The sequence below is a fragment of the Mytilus edulis genome, chromosome 1, assembly GCF_963676685.1.
Source record: "Mytilus edulis chromosome 1, xbMytEdul2.2, whole genome shotgun sequence".
Taxonomy (NCBI): domain Eukaryota; kingdom Metazoa; phylum Mollusca; class Bivalvia; order Mytilida; family Mytilidae; genus Mytilus; species Mytilus edulis.
In genome coordinates, this window is record NC_092344.1 from 35897341 (window position 1) to 35924666 (window position 27326).

General features: G+C 30.7%; 1 protein-coding gene across 2 annotated transcripts in view; it reads left to right on the forward strand.

The window, feature by feature from the left end:
- Positions 1 to 2: 2 nt before the first annotated feature.
- Positions 3 to 27326, forward strand: part of LOC139511855 (alpha-aminoadipic semialdehyde synthase, mitochondrial-like) — a 28212-nt gene continuing 888 nt past the window's right edge. Inside the window, exons 1-22 of one of the 2 annotated variants that reach the window (XM_071298978.1) lie at positions 3 to 127; positions 2808 to 3064; positions 4058 to 4234; positions 5349 to 5501; positions 5769 to 5915; positions 7767 to 7845; positions 8933 to 9060; positions 11532 to 11806; positions 12249 to 12360; positions 12972 to 13031; positions 13162 to 13232; positions 15180 to 15304; positions 15782 to 15911; positions 16419 to 16529; positions 16895 to 17003; positions 19320 to 19396; positions 19671 to 19734; positions 20782 to 20946; positions 22240 to 22335; positions 23579 to 23694; positions 25168 to 25256; positions 25665 to 25841. In XM_071298978.1, the coding sequence (XP_071155079.1) occupies positions 2831 to 3064; positions 4058 to 4234; positions 5349 to 5501; positions 5769 to 5915; positions 7767 to 7845; positions 8933 to 9060; positions 11532 to 11806; positions 12249 to 12360; positions 12972 to 13031; positions 13162 to 13232; positions 15180 to 15304; positions 15782 to 15911; positions 16419 to 16529; positions 16895 to 17003; positions 19320 to 19396; positions 19671 to 19734; positions 20782 to 20946; positions 22240 to 22335; positions 23579 to 23694; positions 25168 to 25256; positions 25665 to 25841 (2695 nt within the window). In that variant the 5' untranslated portion in view covers positions 3 to 127; positions 2808 to 2830. The remainder of the gene's footprint in view (positions 128 to 2807; positions 3065 to 4057; positions 4235 to 5348; positions 5502 to 5768; positions 5916 to 7766; positions 7846 to 8932; positions 9061 to 11531; positions 11807 to 12248; positions 12361 to 12971; positions 13032 to 13161; positions 13233 to 15179; positions 15305 to 15781; positions 15912 to 16418; positions 16530 to 16894; positions 17004 to 19319; positions 19397 to 19670; positions 19735 to 20781; positions 20947 to 22239; positions 22336 to 23578; positions 23695 to 25167; positions 25257 to 25664; positions 25842 to 27326) is intronic. The other variant, XM_071298988.1, reaches the window with a different exon arrangement.

The following is a 27326-nucleotide window of genomic DNA, read 5'->3' on the forward strand; positions in this document are numbered from 1 at the left end:
TACTTTTGACAATTTTCGTTGGGTGAAAAATAGGTCGACGTTTCGATTGGTTAGTTTTGTCCCACCTCGCTGAAAAATATCAACAAACAGTCTGGAACTGTTGTATAGGAAAACAGCATAAACTCAGGTAGAAAGACGCATTATTGATATTATTTTAATATAAGTTTATTGTATTTGTTTTCATTTGAAAAATACAAGAACAAGAATCTTACCTTTCACCTTGGCTCAGGTTTTATTCAAAACATGTCTTACAAAATTGTGACCTTGAACTGGTTTACGGATATTTATGCACTAAATTCTAATCTGATCATGTTTCTGAGATTTTGTTTGTGTACTTTAATCATTCCATAAATACTCCAAAAATCCTTTGTCAGGCAAAATTTTTTGGACATAAAATAATCTTTTTGATTGAGCTAATTGAGTTAACTTCAAACAAATGAGATAAATTTGCACCTTTGTTCATGTGTTTTTTTTATCAGTTTATCAGCTGTTTTATAGCTCAGATTAAGTTTCTGATTATGGTATCTGTTCAGACATTAATAATTTACTGCTAGAGCTATTAGCTATTTAAGGTTTCAAAGAAATTCCACAAAATACCTGCAATTTCTTTTTAACTAAACTAGTAAAAGGTTAGTCCAAATAATTATGGACGTTACTATAGTCTAAATAATTATAAGGCTAGGGTAGCTTTGCCATGCTGTTTATCAATATGTATGTGTGTTTAGTAATAAAAACAAGCAGATAAGAAAAACGCCGGTATTCAAACTAATATTTGAAGTTTAGATAGTATACAAAGCTTAGGCAGTGGAACAAAACATTCATTTCCCAATTGGCCTCGGGAAATTTGAAGATTTGTTCACCCTCGAAATATCATAATTCCCTTGGGCAGAGCCCTCGTGAAATATGAATATTCTTGGGTGAACAAATCTTCATATCTCCCTCAGGCACGGGAAATAAATGTATAATATTTATCAAATTCTTTTAGAAAATAACAGTTTAATTGTACTCCTCGATCATGTTGATAAACTCATTTGTTCAAATATTTTTTCCTTAAATTTGAAGAAATGTCTTAGAATTGTGATATATGACTTTCGTTATCATCTTCTTCCGATTATTATTGCATACCTTTCTGTAACGTTATCACGTTACATTTCAACATCATTCAGCATATTCCGGAAAATACACCTCACATTTTTAGTGAAAAACATGCATGTAACTTAATTAGATTTTTGGTCCATATAACCTTACAAATGTATCTAGGCTTGTGTATCCATTGTTGAAGACCTTGTGTTGATCTTGAATATGTGGCATGTTGTTTGGTTGCTGTCTAATTGATTTAAATATACACAGGATATGTATACCACATGTTTCCTTTAAATTGCATGTAGTTTTTGGGATACGATTGCTTTCAAGCAATCTGTAGACTTATACTAGTGGCTCAGGACAATGACCTCACGTCAACCGTTTTATTCTAAAGATTAAAGAACATCTCAGATTCTTATGATTGTCTTGCTTTAAAAGGAAAAAACAAACAAAGGGATTGAACTTAAACAAATTTCCTATAATGTTCTTTTCATAATCTTCATGTTTGATATTTCCCTTTACTTATATGCATGTTTTTAACAACACGGAAAATCAGAATTGAGCAGTATTTATATTTAGTGTTTTTATAAATTTAGAAAACATGTCAGAGGGAAGACCCCAGTTTTATAAAAATGTGAGAGTTCTCTGAATTCTGATAAATCTATTTCTGTCATATAAGAACTGAAGTGGAGTTTTTCTTATATGTCACCGTTATGAAACTGATACTTGATATTGTACTTCCATAAAGAAATACAGAACCATCTAGGTCGTTTAATTAAAATTTAATATACGTTCTTGCTTCAGGGTTTGTTTATGTAATTTTGCGCATGCGTATAGTTTTCTGGACTTCAAGGGTATTAGCTATATATAGATTGAATGGTTGCTCTGGATTCCCCACTCAATTGAATAATTTAAAACTCATGGGATCCTTTCTTTGTATGTCTTCTATTGAGGGTTATTGTTGTTGCATAATTTTAAATCATATGCATCATTTAAATTAAAATAAATGTATTCCACATTGTTAAGGTATCATTACAACACCCCTTCAGGCGAAATGGAGTCTTCCATAGTATCGTTACAAGTTGTCTCCCTTCTGGAAGTAACTTCCGTCAATTCTGAATGTAAACACACTTCGAGAAAAATTAACTCATTCTGTCGATAAACATTGTATTATATTAAAAACGATCGCAATTTAAACCGAGGAATATGTACTAAAAGGAGTCATGACAACTGACCCAAAGGAAATTAAACATTTAAAGAGTTAGGAATGGGGTTCCTCCTAGAATTAACATAGAAAAATAGGTGATAATTAAGATACAAAGTGAAATACCTTCTCTCACTCTGAGTCTCAATGACTGCGGTGGAAAGTAAACTTGGAATGTATAGTACAAAAATAAGACACAATAGGCCTAAGTACATTGTTCATACACTTTTATCTGGGATTGGCTATTTTGTAACTATTCATATTACGTAAATTACATTTTACATGTGCAGTTGAATTAGTTTTGAAAATAATATTATCTAGCTTCATGTATACATTGTACATGTGTCAATAAAAACAATGGCAATCGTATCCCTCAGAGCATTCTACTCTTTGATTTTTTTATGCATGTAAAATTCTGGTACTTTGTCTAGAAATGTTTACAGAATAAAGATACAGATGTAAGATACCGGTAGTCTTTATTTACAATGCATACATGTATACATTTAACCCTCTTTATTAGAAGAAAGGAAAGTTTGAGCTAGAATGTGGAGGACGCAATCTCAGCCATTGTGCAAGCAGATTCTGAAGCAAAATGGCTGTTTGTTTACCCGGAGAGCAATGTCTTCCGGATTACCTGGTGTTCTCGCTATCAGGAGAGAGACAATTAATGTATGGGAAAGGAGAGCACCACTGGCACCTAAACATGTTAGAAAGCTGGTGAAAGATGGTATTAAAGTAATAGTTCAACCATCAAACAGGAGGGCTTACAATATGCAGGTACATGTATAATATTGGAAATAATTCTTTTTTAAAACTACAAACATATGTTTTGACTTTTCTATTATAAACAGTTGTCATGTTAAAAGTTACATATAACATTGTTATCTCCATTCTAATGAAACTGACATCAAATCATGCATTTCAAATCTGGCATTCGTCGTCTGTGCTTGCACATAGGTTTTAATAGCATTAATTTTGAATTGATGCAATGAAAAAGAGTATAAGTTCGGTAAGGGTCATATTTGGCCCCGATTATGAAGTTTAATGTTACAAGATGAACAATGTTTAAAAATGACTTAAAGACATGTGTTAAATATAACTATTTCTGTCAAAGTTTTATTCTACATGTTCTAAGGCGTTGATTTTTACATCGAAAGTAGGTCAAAATAAGACATTTGGCAAAATTTGACAAAATCTGACAGATTTTAGCCAAATTTAGGACCAGGAAACATAAAGCGCAGGCGTCGACAATCTAAATATTCAAGTTAGACATGTAAAATGTCATTACAAACTTTATTTTCAAAGATATTTTTAGTCTACGTATGCGCTCTATGTTTCCTGTCTAATAATCATTGGAAATTGACCCATTTTCATTGATTTTTTGCTGAAAATCAATATGAATACATGTACCATTTGTGACGTCATAAATTAAACACAGGGATGTAAATTCTAAACAAAAAGGCTTATTTCAAATCTAGTTAATGTATTAGCTATGATTCAATGTGATACTGGTCATTAATTCTTATTTTGAAATTTAAGCTGAAAAAGGGGGCCATTTTTTTGCCTTATTGAACATACTCCTTTGTGTGATGTAATCCATTCTAGATTAACTTTACAAACATGACAAAGGAGGTTGCATTAGAATTCCTCTAAGTCCGATTTTCAATGTGCATGCATTACAAAAAATGAGAAAGTGTTCAGTTGAGGTTAAATTTTAATTAGATTGGTTTGTTAATGAATCAAATGTAAAGCATATTTATTGCTTTGTAGGAGTATGCGAAGGTTGGAGCTACGATACAGGAAGACATGTCTGAGGCATCCCTCGTTATGGGTGTAAAGTCTGTTCCTATAGATCTACTCTTACCTGACAAAACATATGCTTTCTTCTCTCATACAATCAAAGCACAGGAGGCTAATATGCCATTGTTAGATGCTATTATGGAAAGGGTAATATTAATTAGTGAATTTATGTGTTGTTTCTCTTATTCCTTATATAAATTATTAAACAAAAGTTGTTTTTCATCAAGAATGATATTTTTAATTATGTAACTGACATGACTGAACTGCTCTTTAATTATAATCTAATGAAATTAAAAATGCGGTTGGCTCCTCAAAAAAGCGAAAATGTTTAGCTGTTCCTATTGCATCAGGTTAAAATTTTGGTAATAGATAGTCTGCATGAAACATGTTCATTATGATGCAAACTTTCTAATTTCTACATACAAAATTATGTTCTTTTTAATAGGAAATTATTATATCAGTGAACATGGTATAGTTCATATTTTTCTCATTTTATCTGTAATTTTGTTTATCTTGTGTGCTGAAATGTGTTTTTATGAAACACAGCCAATATATATGCACGTTGGTGGAAACTATTTAATTCATTTGTAAAATCTTAATCTACTGTAGATAAGATCAGCTTAATCAGCTTTAGTCAGAGATCAGAGGGTCTTGTCTCACTTTAATCCTTTTTGTAGTGAGTGTAACTGATATGTTTCAACAATGTGATATCCTCTTTTTATCCTATAAGTTTACAATGATGCACATACATGTATATAAACATTTAATCCTTATAATCATGATAATTCATAATCCTCGTCTAGTTTGTTAACAATTGACATTATATAAATAACACATAGCTGAGAGGGTGATAGAGCAGATTGTTACCCCGAGAAAACATTGTCAACCGCGGCGAAGCCAAGGTTGACAATGCTTTTTCGAGGGGTACCTTAATCTTAAAAATAAAATCATAGCTATTTTAATAAGTCTCCATTGTAGTCATACTGCCAAAAAATAAATGATCTGCTAAAATTTGCCTCGTTAGGACTTTTTGAAGAAAAAAATAAGGATTTTATAGGACTTTCCAAAATGGCTTTTAAACTGTATGTCATTAGATTATGAAAAGAAAAGTTATCAGCACTACAAGGATAAAACTAGGCCAATAGGGGATCCTGAATATTGGACAAAAAGTCAAAGCAAGTGTGGCCAACATCTTTAATGATTATACAAGTATTTTGGTTTTTTTAAAAGCATAATTTTGGTAGCAACTTTAATATTACAGAACATAAGACTGATAGATTATGAACGCATGGTAGACGAGAAAGGACAGAGAACTGTTGCCTTTGGAGTGTATGCAGGAGTAGCTGGAATGATAAATATACTTCATGGTTTGGGATTGAGACTTTTGGCCTTAGGACATCACACACCTTTTATGGTAAACTCCATTTCATAATACGAAGACAAATTATATTATTTTAGCTTTATACTCTTCAAAAATCAGTCATTTCATTACTTGTATAATAAGATGAAAAAAGTCTTGCTAATTTTCTTATTGAATGAACATCATTTGTTGACAAATATTCTGATTAGTGATTTTACCTCACACTTCTTCGATTGCATTATTTCATTCCCGAATAATAAAAATACTGGAAGCATGTTACTCTGAAGATTTCATGTGATTATACAAATTATATATTTTTAGTATATTGGACCCAGCCATAATTACAGAAACACAGAACAAGCAAGACAGGCAATTCGTGATGCTGGATATGAGATTGCTTTAGAAAGAATGCCAAAATCTCTTGGACCTTTAGTTTTTGTCTTCACAGGATCTGGTAATGTTTCTCAGGTATAGTCTAATGAATTTTTATTTAGTCATTTATGAAAAAAGAACTTTGAAAGCAACATGAAGTAGATAAAACATTCCTGCCAGTGTGTTGAAATGCAATAGGTACTAGACTTCAATTAAAGATAATTAAGCTGCAATGGGGCCATTAAATGTCACCCTTGATGTCTGTCTGTTCTTCCATCTGTCCTATTTTTGTTTTCAACTTTTAGTTTTCCTCATCCAGTTTATATGAAACTACTCATCACAATGCTTAGAACCAAAACAGAGAGATTTGGAAATTGGGCAGTAAGTCCTTACTGTTCTAGAGTTATACCCCTGTATAACTTGTTAAATTGCAAAAGTGCCGCTGTCTAGAACAATAGAACTCTTTAAAAACTAGCAGTGACATCAAATGCTCTTAATAGTTTTTATACGATGGCACATTGTTTATAAACACTAAAGGAAGGTTGGGATTGTTTTTTTTTGGGGAGGGGGGGGGGTTATGGTCCCAAAGGTTAGCCAAAGGGGCCAAAAACAAGCATTTATCTAGTTTCAGGACAATAAGTTGAGTATAAGTATTTCAATTGCTCTGAAATTGTACCACAATGTTTAATACCATAGGTAGAAGTTTGGGATTTATTTTAAGGGTTATGGGGCAAATAGTCTAGGAATTAAGGGCCGAAAACATTTTTCTAGTTTCTGGACAATAACTTGTGTGTAACTGTATGGATCTCTCTGACATTGTACCACAAGGTTCCATAACAAAGGGAAGGCTGGAATTGAGTTTGAGGTTAATTTCCCTGAACATGTAGGAATAAGGGGCCAAAAAAAAAGGGCCAAAAAGAAGCATTTTTCTAGTTTACAGACAATAACTTGTGTTTAAGTGTATGGATCTCTCTGAAATTATACTACTAGGTTTCTTACTACAAAGGAAAGGCTGGAATTGAGTTTTTGGGTTCTTGCTCCAAGGGGGTTTCAATAAGTTGGGGGCCAAAAAAGGGATCCAAATAAGCATTTTTGTAGTTTCCAGTCAATAACTTGTGTTAAAGTGCATAAATCTCTCTGAAATTATACCACAAGTTTCCATACTACACAGGATGGTTATGGGGGTTTATTGCTCAAATCATTTAGCAAATAAGGACAAAAAAGGGGGAAAACAAGGTTTTTTTCTGGTTTAAGGACAATTTAGACAAATTTAAAGCAGTGTAAGGGAGGTAAGCCAATTCCATTTAAAGAATACTGTTACATGTATATATATTTGATTACCTCCCTTACACTGCAAATTATGTATTAAGAAATGATGATACCATTGCTGTGTCAACTATTTAATTACAATCCAAATTTAGAGCTGTATCCAGCTTGAATGTTGTGTCTATGCTTTCCCCAAATGTTCAGGGTTCAACCTCTGTGGTCGTATAAAGCTTTGCCCTGCAGAGCATCTGGTTTCACATTTAATAAGCAAGCTTGAGCAGGGGCATTCATGTCCTCAGACACATGCTTGGTTTATTTGTTTAAAAAAGTTCTTAGTTATTGAGGGTATGTATGTTAAAGGTTATTGTGATTAACAGCAGAATTTTAGTAGAAGGTTTAGTAGACATACAGATGAAAACCAATGCCTTTTTAATCTGACAGACACCTATTTCAGATACTTTGAAATGATATGTTAAATGAAAAATATATTTTCTTCACACTTTCTCAGAAACAAATGAATAGAATAATGTCATATTTGGTCAGCAGCAATCACAGTGATGATTTGTTGCTTGCAAGTACTTTTCCTACTTGTCTACCACCAACTTTCTGTTTTCCATACTTTGAATTATGACTTGGGATATGCTTAGCATATCATTGCTTGAAACTTTTTTCATATTTTAGGGTGCACAACAAGTATTCCAAGAATTTCCACATGAATATATAGAACCAGAACATCTACCCAAAGTTGCCAAACATGGTGGTAAGTTAAATTCTGTCAGTCATGAATAAAAGAAAGTTAGCCATATATCCAAGAAAGACTGATGCACGCATTTACCAATTGTAAAAAAGTATTATTTAGGTACTGTAAACTCTGAAATTGTTGCATCCATTTATAACTGAGATTTTTCTAGAAAAGACAAAAAGAAAAAAAAATGAGAGATTAATTTTAGGAAAATCTGCATACAGTTAGGCCAAATAAAAATATATGTGTGGTTCCAGTAACCCTACCGTCCCTACTTTTTCGGCTTAAAAATAGCATACCCTAAAGATTTTATTGTCATTTTTCATTAAGGACTGTTAAAGTCAGAATGTTGCTCCCACAGACTCAATGTAAAAAAAAACCCATAAAATAAAAAAAAATCCCTACCCTAACTTTTTTCAGATGTAACTAGAACCACACATACTTTTTTATTTTGCCTTATATGTATCTGATATTAGAATACAAGTTATCTTTATTGCAATACTCTCCTAGTCACATTATTGGTCTTAATAAAAATCTTGCAATTATTTCTGAATTGACAGTATTAAAAAGTTAAGAGTGCAAACTTATTGACTATATCCTGCATATTTGTAAAGTTCAGTAATATATCTTAAATTTATGTTTAGAAAGTTTTTTTGAAGTTACTGTATCTTATACTATTCAAATGTTTACTTATTTATTATGGGAATTCAGAAATAACATACATAATAAGAACATTTAAGGTGGTACACAACACTTTTACTAAAATTAATTTGGCTCGTTTAATTTTCATAAAATTTTGACAAAATATTTACTTTGACCCTTTGACAAAAATATAAAAATTTAAAAATTTTTGAACCAACCGTTTTGTCAGAAAAATTACACTGGTAATATAGCAATTTGACAAACACCAATTTTGATCATTGAGAAGCTTAATATTCCTTTTACAACACAACGTAATTAAAATGTTTAGCTGACTTTACAGAGTTATCTCCCTGTAGTGTTAGGTACCACCTTAAAGAGTCATACTGTCTCCTCTGTTTCTTGGGTTTTTTTTTAAGTTGATTTGTTTTCCATTTTTTACATGGATTATTTCTTACAATTGCAGCCACCAATAAGTTGTACATATGTGTTGTAAGCAGGGAAGATCATTACATTCACAAAGATGGTGGAAAATTTGATCCTGAAGAATTTGAACAGCATCCATCAAGATATGGTTCAACATTTGCCTCAAAGGTATGGGATTTACAATTAATTAGGATCTTATCACAGTAGGAAAATTTTCATCCTATCTTTTCAACAATTATTTTGAGTAACTAGTATTTCACATCCAATGCTACAAAGATACATATGCACTCAGAAACTAAAAGAACAAAAATGTGAACGATATCAAATTATCCAATCCATGTATAAATAGTCAGTTTGACTTCTATACATATTCAAGCAAAATTTCCAATAAAGAACAGTTCTAAAGTTTGGATATGAAACAAAATACTTTAAAATAATAAATCCAGAAGGCATATAAATTTATTTCATACTATTAAAATGATAGAATGTATATAAACTGCTGAAAAAGTAGTTAACAACCTGATCTATGGAACAAATAATTTAGAAAATAAATCAATTGAACAAATGACAGCGAATACACAAGTTTGTAACAATTCTTTATAATCTATATACCTTCAAATTGCGTTGAAAAACCTTTACTCTTTTTGTGATTAGTATACAAAAATCAAATTTCTCCTAGTTTTTATGTGGATTCTTTTACTTAAGGTGGTATGGGAGTCTTAAAATAAAAATGATAGAATTTGTGCATACTTTGCCAAAACGTTGTATCTATTGATACATGTTGAAAAATATAATAAAAATGATAGGTCACCGCGCATTTTCTCAAGCTACAGGACGGGACAAAATTACACATTTTGTATGGATTATACAGGAAAAAATACCATTTTGTGATTAGAAACTAAACAAAATGATAGAATTGTTAAATACTTCAGGAAAAGATAGCTTTCAGACACTGCTTTGAGAATATCAAAAGAAAAGATAGGGTCACCGTACGTTTTTTCCGGCTAAAATACAAAATAGGAAAATTCCATACAGAATCCTTCAGAAAATGAACTTTTTTAGAGTTACCTCCCCTTAAAATGCTTATTTAAAATAAATTTAAAAACAACCAAAAATAATTAACATTTGCAAAAATATCAATATTTAGAAGTTATATTCTTATAAATTGGTACTTTTAAATGAAAATGTACATTAAACATCTGCATTCCTGCATCAAATTTTGCTAACTTGATGGAAAATCTGGACCTTTGATTCTCCGTTTTTTACAATCCAAGATGGAGGAAGACACCCATACCACCTTAATGTTTATATTTAAGTGTAGTCTGCCTTTTTTGTTGTGAAGCACCTTTATTGTTTGCTATACACATGAATAAGACTAGGTGTTTGGTAAATGTAAACGAGACAGCAACTCAGAAACACAATCAAACCAAAAAGTATTATCTTGTTGATTTCAACTTTTCTTATTCTATTATTGTCATCAAAACTTTTTCTTTGAATTTTGTATTTCTATTTGGGTTTATAAAGATTTTACCTGTTTTAAATAAACATATTTATCAACTTTGTACCAGGTGAACCATTGTAGGGTATTTGACTTATTAAGGCTTATCCTAATACAGTTATGTTTAATTTTTATAAATTACTTGACCTCAATCTTTAATCTTTATATTTAATAGTATTTGCAATATTTACAAGTTATAATAAGTCATTTCTGCTTTTGTCCCATAAAGAATTATGTACATTTATTTCAGTTATATAAGAGTAGGAATTATTTTATGCATACAATTGTATTCATTGAATTTTGACTTCTCAGTCTTATATTTTTGCATCAAAATATATAACGGAATCTAGAAAGAAAGATTTTCCCTCTGTTGCAAATTTATAAAAAAAAACCATCACCTGATGTAAACTAGTGTGCACTACCTCTCTTGATTTACACATTTCAGCTTGATTTAATTTTCCTTTTACACAGTGTACAACCGTCCTGTTTTATAAATTTACCAACATATGTCCACTATCAAATCCTATTCCTTGTTCACACCTACATTTAATTTGAATCGAATGTGAATCGAATTCCCTAATCGCGTTCACACACTCTTCTTTCTTAATTCCAATTGATTCCAATTGGCTAAAATGCATTATCCAATTCCCATTAGAAATGTGTTTTTGTTAATACGATTTAAAAGTTGTGGTTGGGACAGGAAAGCGAATTAGACGCACATTGCAATTCCTATAGGAAATGTGAACGTAAAACGTTTTGAATGCGAATTATACTAATTCGGAATAGTTGATGCGAATCAAATTCAAATTACGTGTGAACTCAGCACTATTATCAAAATACTTGTGAGAAACACTTAAAATGCATATTTAATGTATATTTTCAATTGATCAATTTACCTACAAGATGAAACTCAAAAGTCTACTTTTTGATAACCGATATTTAAATAAGTAAAATCTTCAATTTTTATATATAGTTGTTTTAATACAATAATATGTAAGAATTTCTGCCTATGCAAGGGTGACAGTGGTAAATATATCTTAAAAATATAACATATTATTGTAATTTTAAAGACATCACAATCTTTGCTCACAGTTGTTGCTTTAATTACGCTAAATTCATCATTGATAAATTTATTTTTTAGATAGCACCATATGCCTCAGTTATCATAAATGGAATTTACTGGGCTCCAACAGCACCAAGATTGATAACTATCCCAGAGGCTAAAAGTCTCCTCACAACACAGTCGTTTCCATGGATTCCGTCCAGCTCAGGTTGTCCACAGTTACCTCATCGTCTCATTGCCCTCTGTGATATCTCCGCTGACCCTGGAGGTTCTATTGAATTTATGAATGAATGTACCACAATTGATAAACCATTTTGTTTGTATGATGCTGATCAAAATAAAGAAACAGACAGGTAAGAATGTAATGTTTAGGTATTTTGGACGTTATACACTGACAAAAACAATTGGGGGCATAAAAGATAAGAAAAAACTGCATGAAACTAAGAAAAGACTGCATGAAACTCTTTAACTTGAGAAAAAAAACCAGTATGTCATAGTTAGAAAACTAGTTTCTACGTTTTTAATGCAATTTAAGCATTTGTGAGCAAATATTGATGAAATATCTGTAGTGGTCACATTTTAGGATTAGATCTTTGTCTGTAAATTAAGATGAGTAATGTAACTACAGTTATGTATAGAATTGTATAAGGAAAACTATTTTATACATAATGATTTATGGAGTGATATAATTAATTTTAGTAAACTTTAGCTATGATACTCCTCTACTGAAGATAAATGTAATGACTCTGCCAAACATACATTTTGATATAAATGGTTTATAATTTTACCTTTCAGCTTTGCAGGGAAGGGTGTATTGATTTGTTCGATAGATAATATGCCAGCTCAGATACCAAAAGAGGCCACAGATTTCTTTGGTCATTTGTTGTTCCCTAAAGTGAAAGAAATGGTAAGAAAATTAGAAGTATTTTGACATTTGCATTCTAATTGATTTTGTCACATTAGTAAAAAAACAGTGAGTACTCACAAAATCAATTGACAGTAATGAATAAATGTAATTTCATGAATTTTTACCGTGTTTTTGTAACTGCTTAAATTATTATAACTTTATGGGTATTGCAAAAATGATAAAATCTCACATTTTAGATTCCAAAAGCCTTATTTTTTAAGCAAGCTTTTCTTGAAATCGCTATAATTAATTTCCCATTTTTGGCAATTGTTCAACAATTGCAATAATAAATGGAAGAAAAAGTTAACAGTATTGAGGTCTGTACACAAAAGAAACCATTGTATTTCCCAAAACAAAGAAAAATATTAGACAGAAGTTTTTCTTTTAAAAAATGTCTTTTTATTTACCAATAACACATCAGATAAATGAATGTCTTTTCAATTTCAAGTATTTATACTGTCATTGATTGTTTTGCAAAATTTTCTCAGAGAATACTTGAATGTTTCATTCAAAAGGAAGTTGAGTCAAATATAAAAGTTTGTATGATATTGTTGTGTTTTTCTTTCTGTTTGAACTGTTTGAGCAATTATGATTGTTTTTTTTTCTTTCAGTTAAAGTCTGATGCCATAAAACCATATGAAGACTTTGATACAACTCCAGAGATTAAAAATGTAAGTGTAGTTTAAGGATACATGCTATTTATGTTTATGACTTAATGTTTTGTAACCATCTTTTTACTTGGTCATTTTTTTATACTTCTATATACTTTTATAAATATAAATATAAATTTTGATTTGACAGGCAGTTATAGCATCTAATGGAGTTCTAACACCAAATCATCAATACATTCAAGAACTAAGGAACAAATTCACGTAAGTCCTTATTTCATTTTTGTCAAGCCTGCGACTTTTGTCGCAGAAAGCTTGACATAGGGTAATGATCCGGCGGCAGCTTTAGCTAACTTCTTAAAAGCTTTACATTTTAGAAGATGGGAACTGGATGCTTCATACTTTGCTTATAGATGCCTCATGTTACGAACTTTCTGTCAGTCACATGTCAGATGTCCTTGACCTTATTTTCATGGTTCAGTGACTACTTGAAAAAAAAGTTACGATTTTTTGTAATGTTAAATTCTCTCTAATTATAAGTAGTAATAGGATAACTATATTTGGTATGTGCATACCTTGCAAGGTCCTCACTGTAAGATGTAAATGTCCAACTGGCAGGTGTCATCTGATCTTGACCTCATTTAATGGTTCAGGGGTCAAAGTTAAGTTTTTGAGTTTTGGTCTTTTTTATGCCCCACCTACGATAGTAGAGGGGCATTATGTTTTCTGGTCTGTGCGTCCGTTCGTCTGTTCGTCCGTCTGTCCGTTCGTTCGTCCGTCCGTCCGTCCGTTCGTCTGTTCGTTCGTCCGTCTGTCCTGCTTCAGGTTAAAGTTTTTGGTCAAGGTAGTTTTTGATGAAGTTGAAGTCCAATCAACTTGAAACTTAGTACACATGTTCCTTATGATATGATCTTTCTAATTTTAAAGCCAAATTAAACTTTTGACCCCAATTTCACGGTCCACTGAACATAGAAAATGAAAGTGGGAGTTTCAGGTTAAAGTTTTTGGTCAAGGTAGTTTTTGATGAAGTTGAAGTCCAATCAACTTGAAACTTAGTACACATGTTCCTTACGATATGATCTTTCTAATTTTAAAGCCAAATTAAATTTTTGACCCCAATTTAACGGTCCACTGAACATAGAAAATGAAAGTGCATGTTTCAGGTTAAAGTTTTTGGTCAAGGTAGTTTTTGATGAAGTTGAAGTCCAATCAACTTGAAACTTAGTACACATGTTCCGTATGATATGATCTTTCTAATTTTAAAGCCAAATTAAACTTTTGACCCCAATTTCACGGTCCACTGAACATAGAAAATGAAAGTGCATGTTTCAGGTTAAAGTTTTTGGTCAAGGTAGTTTTTGATGAAGTTGAAGTCCAATCAACTTGAAACTTAGTACACATGTTCCCTATGATATTATCTTTCTAATTTTAATGCCTAATTATATTTTTTATCCAATTTCGCGGTCCATTGAACATGGAAAATGATAGTGCGAGTGGGGCATCCGTGTACTTTGGACACATTCTTGTTTCTAATACTATATGCAATAGGTCAACTATATTTGGTGTATGGAAATATTTTACTATCTTTATGTCAGTCATGCAGGTTTTAATTGACCTTGACCTCATTTTCACGTTTCATTTATCAGTGTTAAGTTTTTGTCTGTTTTCTTAAACTATAAGCAGTAGGTCAACTATATTTGTTGTATGGAAGAATTGTAGCTGTACATGCCTGCCTGGCAAGGTTCATCTGACCTTGACCTCATTTTCATGGTTCAAAGGTCAATGTTTATTTTTTTAGTTTATGTTTAGTTTATGTGACAGTTGTAATAAAGCTTTATATTTAGGACTATCATCATAATATCAATGATTAGAAAAGTAGGTGAGACATTTCAGTGTGTGTACTCTTGTTGCTGTATGGTTAATTCTATTACTGTTTTTCCATTGAATAAAATCTAGAGAAAAAGAACTATTGTATAAAATCAGTGGGATAGTTTAATGTGCAAACATTTTAGTAACCTGACAAGGAACAACTGATTCTGGCTAATGGATTTATTTCTTATGCAATTAAATGGCTAAATCTTATAAAATCTATGTCTTTATGTAAATTTGTATTTTATTTAAATTCTTTCTTTTATATCATTAAAACGAATTAAATCAATTGTACTAAAGACTTATTTTAGTAATAATTCCTTGATGATTATTTTTTTTCAGATCTTCTCACAAGTCTAAAAAGACTTCACCAGAACAAAAGAAGATTCTTATATTGGGATCAGGATATGTGTCTAGTACAGTCATAGAATATCTAAACAGAAATAAAGACTTTATTGTTACTGTTGGTAAATATCAGTTTTTATTGCTATTTACAAAATTTCCCTTGATCTTACAGACTGATATTTTTCTTTCTAAAAAATTTCGCTAGAAATTTAGGACGCATGTGTAGTTGTCAATGTAAACATCATCCACTTCATAGGCAAAATATAGATAAACAGATTTTCATTGGTCATCTCAACTCGATTGCTTTTCTCACTTTCGTTGTAATGGCTAATGTGAGAAAATCAATCTTATTGAGATGAACATAAATATCATTTGGGTTAACTCTTTGAATGGGTTGGTATCTCTGTAACACATTCCATGTTTCCATTATCTATTTCATTTTTTGATAAACGAATCTAGTTCCTATGCCACGACAGTAGAAATAACACATATTCAGTCATCATTAATCTACTATTTTCTACATAGTTAAAGAATTACGATGACTACATCAAAATATTAGAGAAAGTTTCCCATTTTTAATAAATGTTTGTTGATTTTAGCATCCAAATTTAAAGCTGAATTGGATAATTTATCAAAGCAGTACCCACAGAATGAAATGTTGTTATTGGATGTATCAAGAAAAAATGAAGAATTCGAACATCTTATTCAAGAACATGACATTGTAATCAGGTATGATGATATAAATATTTTACGCTCAGATTTATAAACAGAGAAAATAGGAAATAAAAATAATTTTCAAAAAATTCTTAATTTTGCAATGAAGTAGGAATTTTCTAAAAGTTTAAATGCAGACATATAAAAAAAACACAACATCAATTATTCATGAAAATACAATTTCATCTTAAAATGCACGAAAACTGGTACAAATGAAAAAAATAAATGAATCCGCAGTATGTAATTATGCTGTATTCAATTATTAAATGTGTACAGTATCATCTGTAAAACTAAATATTTGTATAAATAAGTAGTTATCTCCACAAATGTATTATTATAAAGGTCCTGTTTTCTATTATATTAATTCATGATTTTAAATTTTTCTCATATTTAAAAAAAAAAAGTTGGGTTGAACTAATTATAGGGCAGTATATACATCGTTAGGTTTCTTAGAAAAGTAACAAACTTTGTTAGAATATAAAACTCCATTTAACATGTAGATTAATTATACATTGTTTATAGCTTGTTGCCAGGACCACTACATCCTGAAGTAGCCAAGCTCTGTATCAAGCACAAAAGAAATATGGTCACTGCTAGTTATGTTTCACCAGAGATGCAGCATCTGCACCAAGAGTTAGTATTTAATTTATAAAAACATTTAACAGTGGAAATATGTTTCTCATTTAAAAAAATTATTATTAATATACACTAGAAATGTTTATCACAAGAGTAAAAAAAACAAATGTTTGCAATTTTCTAAACTTATTGAAAATGTGTCCTGAAAGTCTAGTTACAGTGAATGGGCTATGTCACAGATTTTTTTTTATTTTGCATGCAAATTTAAATCTTTGAACTTTAACTGAAAATGGAAAAAATACAGCATTTTCCCCTACAATATACATGATATAAATGAACGAATTCTTTCAAAATAGGAGTTCAACAAGAATTTTTTTTTTGCACAAACTGATAACAACTTATAATAACATATTTATACACAGTGCCGTAGATGCAGGGATTACAATTTTGAATGAGATTGGTGTTGATCCAGGTATTGACCACATGTTAGCTATGGAATGTTTTGATGATGTTAGGTCTAGTGGAGGAAAGGTATGTTTCTCATATTTTACAGTATTTTGATACCTTATGACATTCTATTGAACTTTTTATACGACCGCAAATTTTGAAAAAATTTTCGTCGTATATTGCTATCACGTTGGCGTCGTCGTCGTCGTCGTCGTCCAAATACTTTTAGTTTTCGCACTCTAACTTTAGTAAAAGTGAATAGAAATCTATGAAATTTTAACACAAGGTTTATGACCATAAAAGGAAGGTTGGTATTGATTTTGGGAGTTTTGGTCCTAACATTTTAGGAATTAGGGGCCAAAAAGGGCCCAAATAAGCATTTTCTTGGTTTTCGCACCATAACTTTAGTTTAAGTTAATAGAAATCTATGAAATTTTGACACAAGGTTTATGACCACAAAAGAAAGATTGGGATTGATTTTGGGAGTTTTGGTTTCAACAGTTTAGGAATAAGGGGCCAATAAAGGGCCCAAATAAGCATTTTTCTTGGTTTTCGCACAATAACTTTAGTTTAAGTAAATAGAAATCGATGAAATTTAAACACAATGTTTATGACCACAAAAGGAAGGTTGGTATTGATTTTGGGAATTTAGGACCCAACAGTTTAGGAATTAGGGGCCAAAAAGGGACCCAAATAAGCATTTTTCTTGTTTTCGCACCATAACGTTAGTATAAGTAAATACAAATCTATGAAATTTAAACACAAGGCTTATGACCATAAAAGGAAGGTTGGGTTTGATTTTGGGAGTTTAGGTCCCAACAGTTTAGGAAAAAGGGGCCCAAAGGGTCCAAAATTAAACTTTGTTTGATTTCATCAAAATTGAATACTTGGGGTTCTTTGATATGCCGAATCTAACTGTATATGTAGATTCTCAACTTTTGGTCCCGTTTTCAAATTGGTCTACATTAAGGTCCAAAGGGTCCAAAATTAAACTTAGTTTGATTTTGACAAAAAATGAATCGGTTGGGTTCTTTGATATGTTGAATCTAAAAATGTACTTAGATTCTTGATTATAGGCCCAGTTTTCAAGTTGGTCCAAATCGGGGTCCAAAATTAAACTTTGTTTGATTTCATCAAAAATTGAATCCTTGGGGTTCTTTGATATGCCAAATCTAACTGTGTATGTAGATTCTTCATTTTTGGTCCTGTTTTCAAATTGGTCTACATTAAAGTCCAAAGGGTCCAAAATTAAACTAAGTTTGATTTTAACAAAAATTGAATTCTTGGGCCTCTTTGATATGCTGAATCTAAACATGTACTTAGATTTTTGATTATGGGCCCAGTTTTCAAGTTGGTCCAAATCAGGATCTAAAATTATTATATTAAGTATTGTGCAATAGCAAGTCTTTTCAATTGCACAGTATGGCAAGAAATATCTAATTGCACAATATTGTGAAATAGCAAAAAAAAATTTTAATTAGAGTTATCTTTCTTTGTCCAGAATAGTAAGCAAGAAATATCCTATTGCACAATATTGTGCAATAGCAAGATTTTTTTTTAATTGGAGTTATCTTTCTTTGTCCAGAATCAACTTAAATCTTTGTTATATGCAATATACAATGTATATACACTTTTTACTACCAACTGATAAATTTAAATAATCTTTACCATTCAGTGATAACAAGCAGTTTTTTTACATCTTAATATTTTATGATGTATTTAAATGAGTAGTTATTGTTGCAAACTCCATTAGAATATTTTAATTGAGATTAGTTTTGGAATAAGGGAAAGGGGGATGTGATTAAAAAATTGGGTTCAATTTTTCTCATTTGAAATTTCATAAATAAAAAGAAAATTTCTTCAAACATTTTTTTGAGAGGATTAATATTCAACAGCATAGTGAATTGCTCTAAGAGAAAACAAAAATTTTAAGTTCATTAGAACACATTCATTCTGTGTCAGAAACCTATGCTGTGTCAACTATTTAATCACAATCCAAATTTAGAGCTGAATCCAGCTTGAATGTTGTGTCCATACTTGCCCCAACCGTTCAGGGTTCAACCTCTGCGGTCGTATAAAGCTACGCCCTGCGGAGCATCTGGTTAACAAAAGATTTCAAATAAATGGTGGTTAATTCAATAATTATATTTAATAAGTATAACTGCCAAGAACAATGCCTTTCACATAAATGATGTTTAGTTGTATTTAATGGGGTATAACTGCTGAGAACAATGCCAATTCTTTAAAAAAAAAATGAATTATTGAAGATAATTCTTTTTCATTCCATCTTCTAAAAGGTTATTTATTTCCAGCTCTAACCAGACTGATGTTCATTTTCAAATCTTATCTTTTACATTTTAATAATACTCTGTAAAACTTAGCTTTGCTTACTAATTTCAGATCACTTCTTACATTTCTTGGTGTGGTGGATTACCTGCACCTGAACATTCAGACTCACCATTGATGTACAAATTCAGGTATGCACTTTATGGCTTCTATGCACTTCCTGTATGCCTAGTAATCAGGTAATAGCATTGATTACCAATGATGGGCAAATATCCAACTTTCTTTCCATTTACCAAATTACATGTTTCTCTAACAATGTCTTAATATCAAATAAAAGTATGTTTTTATGACAAAATCTCTTAAAAATTAAATTAAGTGTTTAGAAAGATGGTCTCAGTACTTTTTGACAATTTTTCAGAGGTACTTTCTAAAGTAATAGGACAAATGTTCTTTTTTTTGTTATAGTTGGTTCCCAATAGGTGTGTTGAAGAATTGCTTAGCAGGAGCTACATATCTTAAAGATGGAAAGGTATTTATGTTTTTCTACAATCACAAATGTAAAGTACTGTAAATTCAGAAATTATTGTGATGTTTTTATTATTGTGAAAATTGCGACAGGTTTATCATTGCAATAATTAAAACTCTCATTTTGAAATTTATTATATGAATCAAACAGGATTTTTCTGAATATCGCAAACGGTCAAATCACATTTTAGTCTAAAATGACAAAGTCGCAATAATAAATGCACGCAATAATTTCTGAATTTATAGTACATATATTTTACCTTAGGAAGAAAGGTCTTGATGTAGATATGTAATTAACGAAAGGAAATTTTTATTAGTTGTTTTTATAGTTTGACATATATTTATGACTTAGACAAATGATTATTTCAATAACTACATGATATTTGTATTATTCCACATTTCATATCACATCAGTGTAAGAAAAAAATATTTTACCACTACATCAAGTTTGCTACAATATTTCTCCACTCCAGAGAGTTAAATTTGAATATTTAATGGCCGAGGCTTGCTGAGCTTTTTAAATAAATAAATAAAGTTTAACTGCTGAGAGTTGAGAGTTGAGAAATATAAAAAAAACAGGAGTTTTAGCGGTGGAATCAGTTTCTATAATGAGTTTATCCTTCCTTTTCAAACATTGCCAAAAAGTTGTGTTCTTTAAATGTGATGTCATCAGGCATGTTCAACTTTTTTAATGACATCATCAGACTTGTTCACCTTTTTTCATGACATTGCACAATATTAAATTCTGAACAGAAACCAAGAAAATTTGACATTAATATTCAATTTCAACCAATTACTTGCTGAAAACAAAGTTTTCTCTAGAGAGGATTTTTTTTTCTCACACTGAATGAAAATGTGAAAAAAGTATGAAAATCAGAGAATAACAAGTTACTGTTTTCTCAGTAAAAGTCTTTGTCAATTTATATGGAAGGATATTTCAGTTTTTTTTTCTAAAAAGTTTAATTATTATGCATATATACAGGTATATGTAAAACAGGATCAGATATTTTCCTTGTATAAATCAGTAACAATATTTTTCTTACAATTATAGAAAATTGAGATTCCTAGCGGTGGGTTATTGGATGCACCAGAAGACTTGACATTTTTGCCTGGATTTAACTTGGAAGGTATCCCCAACAGAGATTCCACAAAATATACTTCATTGTATGGTATTGAGTCAGCTAAAACTATGTTGAGAGGAACCATAAGATACAAGGTAAATATTTCTGTTATTAAGGAGGACCATAACACTACAGGGAGATAACTCTGTAAAAATCAGCTGATTGTTTTATTCCAGTTCTATTGTTAAGGAAATATTAAGCTTCTCAATGATCAAAATGGTTGTTAGTCAAACTGATATATGTCCAATCAAAATTAACAGATAAAGTATGCAGTTCAAATTTATTTGAAATTTTCATATTTTTGCCTAAGGGCTAAAGTAAATATTTTGTCAAAATTTTATGAAAATTAAACAAGCCAAATTAATTTAAGTGAAGGTGTTGGGTACCACATTAAGAGTTATGTACCTTTTATTTGGGCTCTTGAAAGATTGTTTATCATCTTGTGTCTGGTTTTCTCCAAATCATTCTTAGCTTTAAATTTTCATGATTTCCATATTGTTTACTTTTTTATACACCCGTCAATTTTGGTGACGATTAAGAATTTCATTCAAGAGTTATTGAGTTTTTTGTAAAAAAAAAAGGGGGGGGGGGGAGTTGGGGGCACATGTCGCGCTGTATCTCAAAAACTGTTGATGATTATTGCATAAAACTTCACACACTTGTTATTTATATTAATCTGAAGATCTCTATCCTTTTTCGTGATGATTTTTTATTTTATTTTAGAGTGATAGCCTTTTTGTAAGTTCAAATGTCGATCGTATCTCAGAAACTATAAATTATTATTGCATAAAACTTCACACACTTGTTAGTTATGTTCCTTTGTTTACCAGTATTGACATCACATAAGTATTCAAACTTCTTTATGAAGTAAACAAAGATAAATAATTTGATTTGAAGATATGTATTCGCATAAATATAACAGCTAGCTAGTACAATTATTTATTACAAGAAACAAAATTTAAAAGCAGGGGAAAATATCAGTTTTACTTAATCTGCAGATTATTTTCTTCCATTACACTGTGGTGATGAGCCTGAAATATAAACACCTTTCAAACAGCAGCAGTCAGTGCATCTTAGGATTCAATCAAACTAAATTATTGAATATATTTTAATCGTGTAATTAGATATTATGGAAATGGGACATTTTAAATTTTTCACATTTAATGTATCCCGTTTGCTGTACAATGTTCTTATTTCTTGAAACATAACTATATCTAGTCAGCTTGCCACAATATAAATATTAAAAGAATTAAAGTTTTCTTTTATTTAAAGATGCCTTAAGTTTGAATCATGTATAAATAATTTAGAACTAATTGACATGTTCAATTGGATTGATTTTCATACCAAAATCTCTACAAAGATATTATTATTGGCTGTTATATTTGCAGGGATTCTGCGATGTTATTCAAGGTCTGGTTGATCTTAACCTACTGAGTTCAGATGAAAATTCAGCTCTTCATCCTAAAGGACCTGACATGACATGGGTAATTATCAATACTTATTTAGTACATTATTGTCCATTATTGTATTTTCTAGCATTAGTTGCAAACAGTTGGTTACTCTTATTTAAGGAGGCTCGAGGGATAAAAATTTCAGAAAAAAATAAACATTTGTTTTTCACTACAAATTTTATTTATTACCTTTTGTAGTTGTTACTTTATCATATGGTACAAAAATCAATCAAAACAATCAATTCGTGTTGGCCCCAGATGACATTTAAAATGTATACATCATTCAAAAAGTTCCAAATTATCTCCCTTTGGTGGAAAAATGCCTTTTTTTTGCTTTAAAATTGAAATATCTTTTTTAACTCATCGGTGACATATATTTTTTAATATAATTTCCATATAAGCTGTACTTAAACTAAATTATTGTAAAATTTGAGCGATTTCTGTAATAAATTTCTTTTTTTATTTCGATATTACCTATATTTCTCCTATTACTTCAACCACCTTTACAAAAATGTATGCTTCTTTCGAAGGCAGATTGTGAGAGCAAATGAACGGTGACCCCACTTTTTTATTTTATTTTTCTATTAACTATAAGATAAAGTTCATTTATAGAAAAATATAGAGAAATCCTATATAAATGATTTAGACCCGCGAACCCCCTTAAAAAAGAAGATGTATGATTGCCAATGAGACAAATATCCACAGGAGACCAAATCACACAGAAATTAACAACTATGGTCACATACGGTCTTTAATAATGAGCAAAGCTTATGTCTTTCTGTTTCTTTTTCTCCAAATTTTAACACCTTATATTGTAACATTATGCTCCATGCAATCCTTCAATAGTTGCAAGAACAATTGAAATACTGATATGATAAAAAAAATAAAAAAGAACTTTATGTTGAGACAAATGCAATGTAGAAAATATCAACTATTAAACTATTCTATGATTCATGTATGCTAGTTTTCACAAATATTGGAAAATCATTGGAAGTGTTTATAATGACAAAGGTGACCAAAATGAAATCAGTTTATTTTCTGAAAATTTACTTGAAATATTATTATGCATTAAATCAATTTAGCCTTTATATCATGAGCTATTCAAGGCAGAAACCCATGACCACTCATAGATATGTAAGACTCTGATTGACCTTCTGTCTCCTAGTATGCCTATAAAACTCTGTTCCTCAAAATTGCTGGTACATTTACTAATCAAGATCTAGTAATATTTTTCATGTCAGTAAATAATCATTGTTTTTTTGTGGGTTTTTTTCAGAAATCATATGTTTGTGATGTTATGGGTAAATCACCCGATACCTTTTATGATTCGGTGAAAGATATGGTATTTGAAAGAGTTGGACATTCAGAAAAAAAGTTGCAGACAATAATCGAGTAAGCATTGCTTAAATTAATTTGTGAGGTGTTGTTGAAAGTTAAATAAATAAAAAAATCTAAAGAATACCTCTAGCCTGTACAAATGCTTATGAATGTTGAGAAACTTTAATAGATATATTTCACTATTTAGTTTTTTTTTTTATTCTACAGTCTTCAAGGATCTTAATTTGCTATTTTTGACATTAAAATACAAACATGCAAACTAGTAACTACATTTGCTCTTCAATATATATGTAGGACTCTAAAGTGTGATTAGGAGCTACAGTATGATGGTCCTGCTAAAGTGCAATGGTCTATGCAAAAGTGCGATGCTTCCATACGCTAAAGTCTGATGGTCCGTGAAAATATAGACGTTAGAAACGCAGTTCGATAATGACGTTAACAGTTGTTTATAGAAACTAAAAATGAACATGCCGGAAGATAGGATAGGAATATCTGATTAACAATTTTTACACCAAAGTCCATGACTTGCTAGTAATTGATTTAAACACAACTGTTCTTTGTTGGCTGAAGCACAATGATTTTTTGGTTTTTTTTCAAGTGCTAGAAGAAGGACTTGTATCCTACAGTCGACCATTTTACTGTACAAATACAAAACTGTACATGCATACTTATCCTACTTCTATTTGAAGCAAACTGATACATTCGAATCATTGTTTATGTGGCAGTTTACTTTGTGATCCCTGTTAAAATGCTGTCGATTTTAATGAAAAGAAACGTCGGTAAAATAGAGATACATGTTTTCATGTGTGAACTATAAATTGTCTCCTAAAACATTAGTTCGTACTGTACATTGTAGGAAAATAAAACATGTATTTGTACTCGCTACGAAAAAGGAGAAAGCTCGGCGAGCATTGCATTATTCTTGCATTTAGATTCAAGCTTATACAAATAAATGTTTCATATTCCGATGATATACAAATTTTGTATTTTTAAATTTCAATGAGAAATGTAAGGGAGGTTGTAACATCAGGGTGAACGGCAATCTTCACCAATTATCCAAATATTCAATAAGCTCCGAATTGTTAAAAAAATCATTTTACATGAAATATAATATTTGCAAAACATAAATTACCTTTATAGCAATTATTACTTGGGTGGATTTGTAAATTAAGAAACAATCACTTCAGCCTTTCGGTAAATTCTAAAGCCTATCACATATGTTATACCTTAGCATAATAGCTTTTGCAAAAAGACTTTTTAAACCTCGATGTTTTAATACTTCGAATCTTACCCTTTGGAATATCGCACTTTAGCATGATACACCATCGTACTTAAGCGAACAAACAACCATCGCACTTTAGCATTAGACACCATCGTACCGTAACGTAGACCATCACACTTTAGCGTGACCATCGCACTTTAGAGTCCTACATATATATGAAAGTTAAGTTGAAATAATCGCTAGTGAAGTAGTTTTTATTGAAAAGATTTAAACAAAACTATGAATTATTTTTTAATGCTTTTCAGTCTTGGTTTACTTGATGATCAAGTCATTGATAAGAAAGGGACTCCCATAGACACTTTATGTCATTATCTAGCTAAAAAGTTAGCATATGGTAAGTAATATCATTTACAGATGTTCAGACACTCTTTTAACATGTTTAAAGCTTTAAGTTAAATATATGCATCATGAAAATAAGTTTACTTCACACACATGCAAATTTACAATCATGGGTCAAAAGGAGTGTCTCCTTTGCCAATAAAAACTTGCAAAATAGCCATAGTGCTGAAATTAGCATAACGGTAAACACATACATATTTTATTAGAAACTTCATATAGAGTCACCCTTGAAAACTTATTAATTCTTTTCTCATTATATCTGTGGAAATTTTATTTCCTTTATAAAATGTGCTGTGCAGAAACACTTTAAAAAATCTATGCTTGATAAATATATTAACCGTTTAAAAGTGAACGGTTCTTGTAAACATACCTACATTTGTGTTTAACTTTTTGAATTTTTAAGAACCCAATGAGAGAGACATGATATTGATGCATCATAACATTGGTGTGGAGTGGCCCGATGGCACAACACAGAGGAGAACAGTTGGACTGACAGTGTATGGGGACTACCATGGTTACTCTGCCATGGCTAAGACAGTTGGGTATCCTACAGCTATTGGAACAGAGATGATATTAAATGGTAGGTAATATAATCACAACATTTTAGGTAGAAGGTGAAATATGTGTGCTCAGTGATTTTATTTTATATTTTCAAGTGGTGAATTGTTAAAAACAATATCAGGCATAACTTTGGTACAAATGTATTGAATTAATTTTTATAAGCTAAATAGCATGGAAAACCCAGAGTGCCGTAGCAATCTGACCCATAAAACCTTGGTAAATGAGAGGCAAAACAATTTGTTCAATAAACACTCATTAAAAACAAACTGAGAAAAAAACAATCATTATGTTGAAACATTAATTAGTGTTTTTATTCTATCATAATTCGAAATCTGAGGCTAAAATTATCCACATTTCAGACCAAATGTATAGATCATTTTTATGCCCAATTTAAGATAGTAGAGGGGTATTATGTTTTCTGGTCTGTGGATCTCTTCGTCTGTCTTACAGTCCGTCCATTCGTTCGTCCGTCTGTCCTGCTTCAGGTTAAAAGTTTTTGGTCAAGGTAGTTTTTGATGAAGTTGAAGTCCAATCAACTTGAAACTTAGTAAATTGTTCCCTATGATATCATCTTTCTAATTTAAATGCCAAATTAGATTTTTGTCCCCAATTTCATGGTCCACTGAATATAGAAAATGATAATGTGAGTGGGGCATCCATGTACTATGAACACATTCTTGTTAGATCTAAAGAACTATGGGTTTTTATCGTTTGTACCCCAAAATAAAAATGCTGTAACATCATTGATTCAATATCCATTGTTTAAGATGATTTTAACCAGTCACAACATTTTGGTGTATGTTTTTGACATATTACCCACAATGCTTTAGATTTTGAAACAGCTAATTGAGGAAGAGAAAATATGTTTAATAAGGAGGCTTGCGGGTACAAAACTGTTTTCATTACAAATTTTTTTTATTACACTATTAGTTATTACTTTATGATATGGTACAAAAACCAACCAAACAAATCGATTTGATTTGGCCACAGATGACTTTTAAAATGTTTATATCATTTAAAAAGCTCCAAATTATCTCCCTTTAGTGCAAAAATGCCATTTTTTTTTGGCATTAAAATTGAAATATCTTTTTAAACTCATCGGTGACCTATTTTTTTAATTATTGTTTTTAAATAAACTGTACACAAACTAAATAATTGTAAATTTAAGCGATTTCTGTAATTTAGTTCTTTTTTTATTTCGATATTATCTCTATTTTTCCTATTAGTTCAACAGAAAAAAGGACATTAACAAAAATGGATGCTTCTTTCGGAGGCAGATTGTGAGCTTAAATGAATGGTGACCCCATTTTTTTATTTCATTTTCCAATTAAGTATATGATAAAGTTCATTTATAAAAAAAATATAGCGAAATCCTATATTAAAAAAAACAAAATTATTTATACCTTCGAGCCCCCTTACCGGTAAGTCTTTTACTGTGGATTCATTATTATTGGTGGGATACCAACTTTCATTAATTTTGTTGGTGTAGGTTGAATAACTAATT